General features: G+C 41.1%; 1 protein-coding gene and 1 non-coding gene across 4 annotated transcripts in view; both read left to right on the forward strand.

Moving 5' to 3' along the window:
* The window catches only part of LOC133526859 (uncharacterized), a 62,845-nt gene that overhangs the window by 14,104 nt on the left and 35,444 nt on the right, over positions 1-13,297 (forward strand). For all 3 annotated transcript variants that reach the window (XM_061863679.1, XM_061863682.1, XM_061863680.1), the window contains exons 2-5: positions 2,044-2,767; positions 3,370-3,548; positions 4,615-4,735; positions 11,541-11,784. In XM_061863679.1, coding sequence (XP_061719663.1) covers positions 2,044-2,767; positions 3,370-3,548; positions 4,615-4,735; positions 11,541-11,784 — 1,268 coding nt within the window. The remainder of the gene's footprint in view (positions 1-2,043; positions 2,768-3,369; positions 3,549-4,614; positions 4,736-11,540; positions 11,785-13,297) is intronic.
* LOC133527315 (U1 spliceosomal RNA) lies at positions 5,303-5,464 on the forward strand. Its single transcript, XR_009800870.1, has one exon. It is a non-coding gene; the product is annotated as a U1 spliceosomal RNA (small nuclear RNA).

Below are 13,297 nucleotides of genomic sequence, written 5' to 3' on the forward strand. Positions count from 1 at the left end.
GGTACAAAAAAGGAAACGGGGCCAACGATTTCGTAAAATACAATATAGAATTGTAGGTAGGTAAAGCACGGAACCTTACACTAGAATCGTACTCGTTGCTAGCGGTTTTAAGATCTAGTTAATCGGTAAAAGTGTAGCGGCTGACCCGTCGCTCGTTATAATCGTTTATCTGCTCTTTTACTCGCTTTTTGGTTGGACATTACCGATTTCGCTTTTGGAGCATTCCACGGGCTTTTCCCGTTCAAGTTCAAACGCATTTTTCCGTCTATTAACGTTCCTCCTACGTTATTAATCTAGGAAGCATTTTTTGTGTCTCTTTGACGTTGTAATGAAAAATAAACTTCTAATCCTGATATTTGCATAAAATTCGTGTTTGTGCGGGCTACGCGGTACATAATACTGATTGTGTTGTGCATTGTAGCTAGGTATTCTCACGCTAATACCTAACCGATCGACAAAAGGTCGCAACATGTCTGTGCATATTATGCAATATGCATAAGTAAAACGTTACAAAACATTGCTTAAAATGCCTCACCTTGTAATAATATTATCATTATAATATATCACCATCATACGCTAACTTCTGTGAACGAAAATCAAACACAGCCAGACTTTAAGATAAAAACCGAGACTAGATTTTGAGAATTGTTATACTAACTTAAGTTAAGCAAAGCACCAAAGCGGCACTAACCATCTCAATAGTTATTATTACTATAGAGAAGCCATACCAAACAATGCAATCGCAACCTGTACCTTGAACCATATAATATACCTACTACGCGACCAAAACGTCGCAAGCGCTGTAAAAATTCATGGCGCTTCTAGGTCGCCAGATCCACGCAGAATACTGGTTCTCTGCGCCGGTTCTATACGTAGTAATAATAGTTAAATGCTGCGACATTCTACCAGCAACGATGTCGAACAGTCACGAGGGTTAATAGACAATTTCTAACTACACCAGGGGCCCTGTATTGAACAGAACCCCTAGTGTAAATTTATTCGATATCGAAACGTAACTTACGCGTTTGCGTCTAGTCTAATTTTGTACAGGATTTAGAAACAGCTCACCAAGCGGGACGTTTTGGAAACTCAAAATCCCATACAAAATGAGACTTACTGCAAACGCGGACGATACGTTTCGATATCGAATAAATTTACACTAGGGGTACAGGACTCTATTGACCCGTGTCGTCCCACGGTTTACCAGAGATTCCGATTACCGGCGGTTTTTGTCGAGAACTCAATCGGGTCGAAAATAACTCGGGAGCTGTTCGCCGGATTGTAATGCGTCTTAGGGATTTATAATGGTTGTCGTTTATTGCTGTAGATATGGTCGATGAAACATGCATCGGTGGAGTGGATATTACATTATATCCATAGCGCAAAACGACAAGCCTAGAAATATGCTTTGGGTTAATAGGATAATAGGCCTGGTAGAGAATGTCTCGTGCGTGGCATTAAGTCCGCCTTTTGTACTGTAAGTTTTTTTTTCTTCTGTGCAATAAAGATTAAACAAATAAACAAATAGTAGTAACAGACTGAAGCTGGGCCGAATATTCGGTAATCAGTATATTCGGCAAGTTTTGTTGCAACGCTGTAAAATGTAAGCAGTGTAAACACCTCCACAGAACTTTTCAAGTACCTACTCTCTTCCATCAGCGATCAGGTTACATTTCCTCATTAGCGTTAAAACACGATGAGACATGTTGAATGCATACAATGTTATGAATGTTGAAAATTTGTTTACGAGAACCTTGCCTATTGACCTGTTAGTTTCTAGGGAATTGCCTTAGCAAGCGATTCATCTCTTAATGAAATTAAAGCGTTTTCAAACCGTTTCTTAGAATGATACAAATGAATCGAATAATTTGGCCGAATATTCGGTTAGGTAAGATCTGAACCGATTATTCGTATTCGGCCCATCTCTATAATAGACCAAACTAATCTACAGTCGGTAACTCGGTATATTTGAGCCTTTGCAATTCACTTGATCACTCGCTACGCGGCCTAACAGTAATTCTACGACAGTTCCATCTTTTACAGGGAGCGCGTGACGGTGAGCACGCACCGCTCACCCAGCCCCGACCCGCCGCACGCCCACGACGACGTCGGCACCATCCGCACCGACGAGTACAAGCGCGACCTCGCCGAGTTCCAAGCCCGCCGGTCCTCCGGCCCGCAACTCCCTGACACCCCCGAGAAACGATGCGGCCGACACTCCCTACCCATCTCCTGCACCGACTGCGCCGACCCCGACCGCACATTCAACTATGAAAAGAAATCAGCCGTCAAGTACAAAAAGAAATCGCAAAAACGAGCACGAAGCGCCAACCCGGAAGACTCTGTACCTAACATACAGTTCCTCTTCCAAAATCAGGTCTTCATGCCCGGTACTTTATCATATTCGGAACCTAGGAAACGAAATTCGCGCAAAGCGTACAGGCAGGAAACCTTTACCCAAAAGCACATAGATTTTAAGGAAGAAGAGACTCAGGTTAATTCGCCTCCATTCTTTTATAAGAATAACTCGTTGCCTTACGATATTAAGAACTTTCTAGACACTAAAAGCGATGTCGAGGAAGTAGACGGGATGAGAGCCACGGAGAATGTTTACGTTTCTAGTCATAGCTCTTCGACGGCGAGTAGAGGAAGTAGCAGCAAAGATAATCTTTGGGAGGTGATGAGCGAACTGAAAAACTTCGACCGTTGGGCCGACGAGCAACTGCAAGTTCAGTCTGCGAACCGGAGCAAAACTGACGACAGTAAGGTGCGTGTTTCTTGTGCTTTTTCGGATTACATCATTCTGTCATAAAATCCAAGGTTAGGCAACTTTACGCTATCCTGATGCACGTGGATAATTCGATTTGCGCGAACGATCACTGACTCAGTCATGAAGTCATGATCATGAGTCATATATTGGACAGAAAATGCACAATGTATTTCGCATAATTATACATCATTAAAAACTGAAAGTCACTAATTTTAAGTAGACTGCAAAATTTTACGTTTAATGGCAGCTCATTTTGAATAAATTGAAGAAAGCCGTTAACTATTGTAAGTAAGCACCGTATACCTTAACAAGAAATGAAACGTGGTATAATAAATTTAATACCGATGAAAAGTGGTATAATACAATTTATAAGTGGTATAATGTTAGAGTGCGATTACGAGTGGCTGTTTGGTGCAGATAATTGCCTATCATTATTAAACTTTTATTAATTTATATATACTTCAGAAACAGTATCTTACAGAAATCTTGTAGTCTACTCGTTAGCGCCCAGCCCATTGTACTCAGTTAAAGGACTAAAACTAGTAGATATAGATAATTAATTGGCGCGTATAATATAAACAACATATTCCTCCCTACAGAGCGAGACAAGCACATACGGACTGTCTCTAGCTAGCGCGAGCAACCTCGACGTAAACGTGGATAAGGCGAGGGTTTGGAACCTTGGCAAGTGGGGCGTGGTGCCCGTGCAGATCAAGACGCTACCTGTCACTGTCGAACACGTCAGGAAGAAACGGGACACCGAGATAAACATATTGAGGTAAGCTATATTGATGGTATCGGACACGCTATGTGATGATCAGGACATAGACAGGGAACGTCGAGCTTTGCCGGTCCGTTGTAATATGCTGAGTCGTAGGTTCGCACGATGTAGTGACAGTGTAAAGGTTACCTTGTTTAAGGCATTCTGCCAATCCTTCTACTCGTGTGCACTATGGATTAGCTATTCTCAGAGGGCCGTCAATGTATTGAAAGTTCAATACAACAATGCGTTCAGGATGCTGATGGTGCACCCTCGCTATTGCAGTGCGTCCGGCATGTTCGCGGCGGCGGGCGTGCCGGGGTTCCACGCAATTTTACGCACCAGAATATCATCATTGATGCGAAGAGTTCTGGGTAGCACCAACAGCATTTTGAGCTCACTTGCTGAACGGGTAGATTGCCCGATAATGCGTTATTGGGATAAGATGCATGCCCCAGTGCGCGCCTCTCCCCGGAGATATTAGGTTTAGGTTTAAGTAATGTATGTCACTAACACTAGTTGTAAAGTAAATTGTACAGTGTTGTAGTTGTAAGTGTATTGTGTGTATTGTGTGTATTATTCTAACAAATTATGGAACCAGAGTCCGAAATAAATGTTTTAATTTAATTTAATAATTTAATTTATATTATTATTATTTTCTACTACATCTGTGGCAATCAAGCATACGGCCCGCCTGATGGTAAGCAGTATCCGTAGCCTATGTACTCCTGCAACTCCAGAGGAGTTACATGCGCGTTGCCGACTCTAACAACCTCCCTCCCCTCGTTGAGCTCTGGCAACCTTACTCACCGACAGGAACACAACACTATGAGTAGAGTCTAGTGTTATTTGGCTGCGGTTTTCTGTAAGGTGGAGGTACTTCCCCAGTTGGGCTCTGCTCTAGATCTGGAATGACATCCGCTGTGCTGTGCCCTACCACTAAGCTAGACGACATTCACAATGCCCATACCTCTCTTAAACTACTACTACTAAATTGGTTTTTCATTATCATTGGATGCCATCGAGCCAGTCGTTCTTCCAATTGTTTACTTCTACACTATGTTGAAGTGTCCTCATTTTTCAGAAAATGTCGCCATCCCAACATAATCCTTTTGATGGGATTGTATCCGGACGTCCACAACAACGTGAACATAATTTGCGAACGATGCGTGGATACCCTCCATGATATACTCCACGATGGACAGGTAATTTTTTACCTTTTTGTTCAGTGTAGGTACCTTACTTGAAAGGATAAAGCTATTTTAGGGTCGTGGTAAATTGCCCCGCGTTAACTTATATTTTGTAGCTTTGCAACACCCTATCCTTCATGTGCAATAAGGACCTTTCCATCAGAAATTCCAACAGAAATTGTGATAGAAACGTCCTTATTGTACATGTACAATGAACCATAACTACCCTTCCCCACATTTTAACTTATTTTTATTCATGAATGAATACTTAAAATGTTATATACTCGTACGTAGCCAACAAGTTCGTTTTTAAATAAGAATTACCAAAGAAAAAATAGTTAGCGCCGCATAAAAATAATAAAGTATGTATGTAAATATAACATTGAGCCTATTACGCATATTTGTCTACGCATATTATAGACAATATAACAGGATAAATAAAATGTACTGCTCAAACGCCATACAACATATAGTCACCGAATTTCTCGTTAGATGTCGCTGTTACGTGCGAAGCGTATCCTACTTCGCGGTGTTAAGATTTTTCCCAGTATAGGGACCCTCCCGCCGTACTGTCGAGAATTCATACTTACCTGGCATAGGGGATACCGTGATCAAAAAGGCGGTTCCCCCAGGGCGAGACTCTCCCATTGCACTGCGGTTGGGTTGACCCTTGCGATTATCCCTAATGTGGATAACTCGGATGCGTAATTTTTGGTAGTGGGGACTGCGTACGCGCTGTCCCCCCACATAATATACAAATCATTAGAACTGTAAGTCTACGTCGTTTCAATTTCGTTTAAGTTAAATTCGCGTTATTAAATTTTTCTCAGCTTTTAAGTGATAAATATAGGTTACGGCACAATAATGAAATGCATTCAATTAACATCTTTTGACTATACTTACTACTTATGTAAAATTGTAATGTTAACAAAAATACATAATATAATAAAATTTCGTGTTACGGCTCTCTAACTTCATGAAATCTTTATACCTATGTCATCTGGCAGTTGCTTATTCTATTTTTAATTTTTTACACACTTTAATACCAGAATAACAATAAGAAGACGATGCAACTGGCCTAAACAATTGCTATATATTTTTTTATGAAAAGGGCATAGTTTCAATATCTCACTTTTTAAACCAGTTTAGTAAAGCCATTACAGGTACAAAGCAGCTCCGTGTTAGAATTAAATTTCAATTATATCTAGACATTCGATCTGGCCATCTTTTGTTTTTAGCGCTTATGTAGTTGCTAAACTATTTGAAATCTTAAGAGTCCTTATTCCTACAGACGAGCGTATTTTGTAAAATGCTTCCTTTTTCATTCAAGATTACGACGTAACTATTAGTATTTATTCAAAAACTGATAACGTACTTAAATAATCGTTTCCTAAACTAGGGGCTCCAACAGTTCAAATTTTCATTTTCTCTTTTAAACCTCTTTTTTAATGAGGTTTTTTGGGAGTCTTTTCCAAATTTTGCAGTGAGATGTGGCGTTTGGGTTCTCAATTTTGCTATAAACAAGAATCATTTGGTACATGAATGACTACAATTTGATTCAACATATCTCGTACAAGGGGCTGGAATGATTAACAATCGAAGATTCATTTGAAAAAACTGATAAAATACCTTCCGAGTTTTCTTCATTTTTTTGGCGAAAACAGGGTTTTATTATATTTTATTTCCGCAAATTGTACGCATATTTTGCTTTAAAAATAATATTATAGCAAACTGTAACTTTATGTTAACCTATAAAAAAAAAATCGTAACTATGGGACCTACATTGCCGTAAATTTATATTTTTTTAAAACACGTATAAATCACGCAGCAGCGACGCCCCGCTCTCAGTCCGCGCGGAGCGCGCTTAGAGGACGGACCTGTGCTCGATTGTCAGGCATTCGTTGCGATCGTAATCAGCTACGGAGTTCCGAGAAGTGCTATATACTGCGATTAGAAAATCTTAATAAAAGTTCATTTTTTACAGTATGCCTAACAGACTCGCTTATTGATGGATTTTCAGTGTTACTTTTTTTTTTAATACTAAGTCGGTGGCAAACAAGCATACGGCCCGCATATGTACGCCTGCAACTCCAGAGGAGTTACATGCGCGTTGCCGACCCTAACCCCCTCTCGCCCCTCGTTGAGCTCTGGCAACCTTACTCACCGGCAGGAACACAACACTATGAGTAAGGTCTAGTGTTATTTGGCTGCGATTTTCTGAAAAACGCATTTTCACTTGAAATTACGTTAGGGTTTGCATTATTATTTTTGACCCGGATGAAGTCCAAGTTCTCATGATGGAGTCAGGAGTTGGTCACCAGAACTCCTAATCTACTAATTATAATCCCATCGTGTTTGGGCTCAAAAGATTTGCCCTGACGAACACCATCGATCTAGATGAGGTCCAGGGTCTCATGATGGAGTCAGGAGTTGGTCACTAGAACTCCTAATCTACTCATTATAATTCCATCGTGTTTGGGCTCAACAGAGTTGCCCTGATGAGCACCTTCAATCTAGATGAGGTCCAGGGTCTCATGATGGAGTCAGGAGCTGGTCACCAGAACTCCTAATCTACTCATCATAACTCCATCGTGTTTGGGTTCAATAGAGTTGCCCTGACGAGCACCATCAATCTAGATGAGGTCCAGGGTCTCATGATGGAGTCAGGAGCTGGTCACCAGAACTCCTAATCTACTCATCATAACTCCATCGTGTTTGGGCTCAATAGATTTGCCCTGATGAACACCATCGATCTAGATGAGGCCCAGGGTCTCATGGTGGAGTCAGGAGTTGGTCACCAGAACTCCTAAACTACTCATCATAACCTCATCGTGTTCGGGCTCAATAGATTTGCCCTGACGAGCATCATCAATCTAGATAAAGTCCAGGGTCTCATGATGGAGTCAGGAGTTGGTCACTAGAACTCCTAATCTACTCATTATAATTCCAACGTGTTTGGGCTCAAAAGATTTGCCCTGATGAGCACCATCGATCTAGATGAGGTCCAGGGTCTCATGATGGAGTCAGAAGTTGGTCACCAGAACTCCTACTCTACTCATCATAACTCCATCGTGTTTGAGCTCAATAGAGTTGCCCTGACGAGTACCTTCAATCTAGATGAGGTCCAGGGTCTCATGATGGAGTCAGGAGCTGGTCACCAGAACTCCTAATCTACTCATCATAACTCCATCGTGTTTGGGTTCAATAGAGTTGCCCTGACGAGCACCATCAATCTAGATGAGGTCCAGGGTCTCATGATGGAGTCAGGAGCTGGTTACCAGAACTCCTAATCTACTCATCATAACTCCATCGTGTTTGGGTTCAATAGATTTGCCCTGATGAACACCATCGATCTAGATGAGGCCCAGGGTCTCATGATGGAGTCAGGAGTTGGTCACCAGAACTCCTAATCTACTCATCATAACCTCATCGTGTTCGGGCTCAATAGATTTGCCCTGACGAGCATCATCAATCTAGATAAAGTCCAGGGTCTCATGATGGAGTCAGGAGTTGGTCACTAGAACTCCTAATCTACTCATTATAATTCCAACGTGTTTGGGCTCAAAAGATTTGCCCTGGCGAGCACCATCGATCTAGATGAGGTCCAGGGTCTCATGATGGAGTCAGGAGTTGGTCACCAGAACTCCTAATCTACTCATCATAACTCCATCGTGTATGGGCTCAATAGAGTTGCCCTGACGAGCACCATCAATCTAGATCAGGTCCAGGGTCTCATGATGGACTCAGGAGTTGATCACCAGAACTCCTAGTCTATTCATCATAACTCCATCGTGTTTGGGCTCAAAAGATTTGCCCTGACGAGTACCATCGATCTAGATTAAGTCGAGGGTCTCATGATGGACTCAGTAGTTGGTCACCAGAACTCCTAATCTATTCATCATAATGGTAATTTGATGGTGCTTGTCGGAGTAAATCTATTGAGCCCAAACACGATGGAGTTATGATAAATAGATTACGAGTTCTGGTGACCAACTCCTGACTCCATCATGAGACCCTGGACTTCATCTAGATCGATGGTACTCGTCAGGGCAAATCTTTTGAGCCCAAACACGATGAAATTATAATGAGTAGATTAGGAGTTCTAGTGACCAACTCCTGACTCCATCATGAGACCCTGAACATCATCTAGATTGATGGTGCTCGTGAGGGCAAATCTATTGAGCCCAAACACGATGGAGTTATGATGAGTAGATTAGGAATTATGGTGACCAACTCCTGACTCCATCATGAGACCCTGGACTTCATCTAGATCGATGGTACTCGTCAGGGCAAATCTTTTGAGCCCAAACACGATGGAATTATAATGAGTAGATTAGGAGTTCTAGTGACCAACTCCTGACTCCATCATGAGACCCTGAACATCATCTAGATTGATGGTGCTCGTGAGGGCAAATCTATTGAGCCCAAACACGATGGAGTTATGATGAGTAGATTAGGAATTATGGTGACCAACTCCTGACTCCATCATGAGACCCTGGACTTCATCTAGATCGATGGTACTCGTCAGGGCAAATCTTTTGAGCCCAAACACGATGGAATTATAATGAGTAGATTAGGAGTTCTGGTGACCAACTCCTGACTCCATCATGAGACCCTGGACTTCATTTAGATCGATGGTACTCGTCAGGGCAAATCTATTGAGCTCGAATACGATGGAATTATAATGAGTAGATTACGAGTTCTAGTGACCTACTCCTGACTCCATCATGAGACCCTGGACTTCATCTAGATTGATGGTGCTCATCAGGGTAAATCTATTGAGCCCAAACTCGATGGAGTTATGATGAGTAGATTAGGAGTTCTGGGGAGTTCTGGTGACCAACTCCTGACTCCGTCATGAGACCCTGGACCTCATCTAGATCGATGGTGTTCGTCAGGGCAAATCTTTTGAGCCCAAGCACGATGGAATTATAATGAGTAGATTAGGAGTTCTGGTGACCAACTCCTGACTCCATCATAAGAACCTGGATGGACTTCATTCGGGTCAAAAATAATAATACAAACCCTAACGTGATTTCAAATAACACTGAAACTCTATAGCACTAATGTGCGCAAACGATTGGCATCTTGACTACGGAGCATGGGTGCGTAGCCACCATGCCAATCGATACGACAACGAAACACTATCTGTCTCTCTCTCGTACTAATATGCACAAACGATTGGCATCTTGGCTGGGCAGCATGGGTGCGTAGCCAACATGCCAAACGTTTACGATACGACAAGGAAACACTATCTGTCTCTCTATCGCACTAATATGCGCAATAGATTGGCTTCTTGGCTAGGTATCATGGGTGCGTAGCCAACATGCCAATCGTTTACGATACGACAACGAAACACTACTCTCTCTCTATCGCACTAATATACGCAAACGATTGGTATTTTGGCTAGGCACTAAGCAAGTGTGTGGCCAACATGCCAATCGTTTACGATACGACAACGAAACACTATCTGTCTCTCTATCGCACTAATATACTTTATTTATACCTGCAGTCATTTAGTAACTTCTTCATTTTCCATTGGTGTGAAAGAGACAGAATAAAGAGCAAGGGTTATAGTACACTCTGTAGTCTGTACACTTAGTAGTAGTGTACATAAAAAAAAAACTACTGTGCATATACAATAAAATGAAGAGTGCCCATATGATATCATATGACACTAAAATTAATGTTGCTTGAAATTATATTGAAAACTATCAAGATTATTCTAGTCTGCATTGAAACGCGCGTCGCGTTGCCGGCGCTCGCGTACCGAGCGCCAACGCCATCTATCGAGCGTTATTTCGTGAAATCGGAGAACGCTCCAAGGATTAAGGGCTCTTAATACTGTGAATTCACATTAGATTTTCCTGTGAGTTCGTTCGTGGTCTAGCAAAAAGTACATTCCATAGCCGATCATTTTAATAGTCTGCTGCCCAATAGAGCTTTAAGGTGTATTATTATTTCTTATTGTACCACCGTATCTACTAATCGATTGACTTGGTTGTTTTGTTTTGATTTCCGGGTGGGATTCCTCGACTGATCGATTGTGTTTTCTTTTGACGAAAATAAATAGAGCAATGATCGTAGCTCGACTGGTTTTACTGTGACGGATTAATTATAAACTAAGTATTAAGGAAAAAGTTTTACGATGTTAGACTAGCTCTACGGTAAGGTCAAAGTGGAGAATATGACCTTACTTATGATAATAATGTATAGTAGGGTTCCACGCTAATATAATGTTTCAACATACACATCTTTTTCAAAATTTCTAAAACTCAGCACGTAGACGAATATCCCGTATTTTTATTACTTAACATTCAAGCATGTCCATCCATGGACTTGCAAGTCCATCTTCTCATTAGGTTAAATTAATCTATAAGCAATTACTTTTGTTAGTGTCTGATATGTTAATTTTCCTTTTTATTTCTATTTAAATTTAAAATTTTTTTATCTATTACTAATTAAGGAAGAGCGGTGCCTCTTAACACATGTATTTGTTACTTAAAAAGAGGCGCCAAACACTTACAACTGTATAAGTAATTCTTAAACAGAATAAACATTTTTTCATTTTTCATTTTCAAGCATCTACTCAATTAAAATCATAATACTGTTTATAAATCGTGAATGCTTGCTACAAAATTGTTCAAATCGGAAGTGAAAGCCCGTAATCGTGATTGTCTTCAACCCGATTTTATCAGTATTGACATTTCAAGAACAATGCTTTTGATCATGTCAGGTCATACTCACTAAAAGGGTAAACTTCAATATTTAAAGTAAATCTCGCTTGAATAAAAAAATAATTACTTTTTATATATTACAGGGCCGAATCCTCAGCGCCCAGACTTCAGTCCAATATGCGTTAGACATAGCCAACGCGCTCGTCTTCCTCCGTATGCAAGGATACCTCCACACGGCTCTCAGCAGCAAGAGCATCATGATTACACGACAAGACTCCGCCAAGCTGGCTGACTTGGGACCTTGTATGAAGCTTCCTAAGGAAAATAAGAAGGATAAAATTGGATATGACATGTATTCGCCTGAACCTCAGTACGTCAATATTGATGGTAAGTGTAAGTTTGTCTTCTTTCGCATGCAAGGGCACCTACACACGCTTCTCAGCTTTGGATAAATTTTCCTGATTTAAAGAGCTCCTCATTCTGGGTGAAAATATAAAAAATGCGAAATCCCTATATTGAGAAAATTTTTTTGTGTATCTTTCGTTGTGTATGTTTCGAGTTACAAAAATACAGTTTTTCGTTACTCGGTGGCAGGTTTTTTAGGACATACGGTAAAATTGTGCTTATTACGTTCAGAACAGGGAGCTATCCACCGAATGTTGTCAAAATGTGACGAAAGAAATCATCTACTAAACAAAAAAACGGGCCATTCATGGCGCTAGTGCACGGAGTAGTAGACTAGTCTAACGTGACCTCCAGATCCATAACAACTATGCGCAATCGAAGAGCGTTCTCGCCTCGCCAATCAATCGCTGCTGACTATACCACGTGGTACAAGCGTGCTTGCGCTCGCGACGATAGCGGTGACTAATTTCAATATTATGACGTCATTACTCGACGGCCTAGCGGCTGCTCGCTCGTTGTTCGAGCTCGACACTGATCCATGGTTCGTAACCCGCCGCGGAAAAAATGGAAAAAGCCGCCGACGCGAATGGGTTCGAACTCACTGAGCTAGATGTCTCGGGAGTTTAAATCATTGTAATGTAAGCGACATGATTGTCATTGCCTTTCGACCACCGAGACTGGGGAGAGAGGTGTAGCGGACGGAGTGCCTCGGGCCTGATGTAGCCCTCACATCGGTCTATTTAGCTACCAAAAACGGTATTTCTCTGGTGTTTCACCAATAAATCGTCTGGCATGGATGAAAGAGCCGATGATGAATGTAATATAGTAAGTAACATCCAAAATACTCAAATATTTCGAAGTAGATAAAGTTAGTTAATATAAGGAAAGATTTAAACATCAAACGAGGCATTTGATTGTCCGAAGGACCACACAATAATATAAGTAAGAGGCAATTATGGAGAATCGCACAAAACACAACATTCCTACCATTTTCCAATACAAGCAACTCATTGCTCGTATATTCAACTGTCTAGCAACAAATGTTATATTCTCAGAGGTATTCCTTGACAATGAACAGCAATATATTGATGTCTTTTACCAAATAGGGCGTTTAGGTGCATACAATTTGAGAGACATTAAAACCGAATGTGTAATGTTCAAGTCAATTCTAAAGAATAATCATAAAGATATAGAGTACTACGGTTTGACTGACCGGGGCGATTACTACGGACAAACATTCGAATCTATTAACTTTGGTGATCGATCACGCAATGCAAGTGAAGATAAAGGTTTATGTCGCGTTAAATCAATAAACGCACACATTTACATAGTCACACATGAGTTCGCACATGTATTGACTTCGTACGACAGGAACATAACAGAAAAAGTCTCGGTAACCTACTGGCGAGAACTAGAGCCAATATGGGACCAGTACGTAAACGATGTGGCACTTAAGCCAGCCGAAGCTTTTAGCGAATACAGCTGCAGTGACATA

The sequence above is a fragment of the Cydia pomonella genome, chromosome 17 (assembly GCF_033807575.1).
Source record: "Cydia pomonella isolate Wapato2018A chromosome 17, ilCydPomo1, whole genome shotgun sequence".
Lineage (NCBI taxonomy): Eukaryota > Metazoa > Arthropoda > Insecta > Lepidoptera > Tortricidae > Cydia > Cydia pomonella.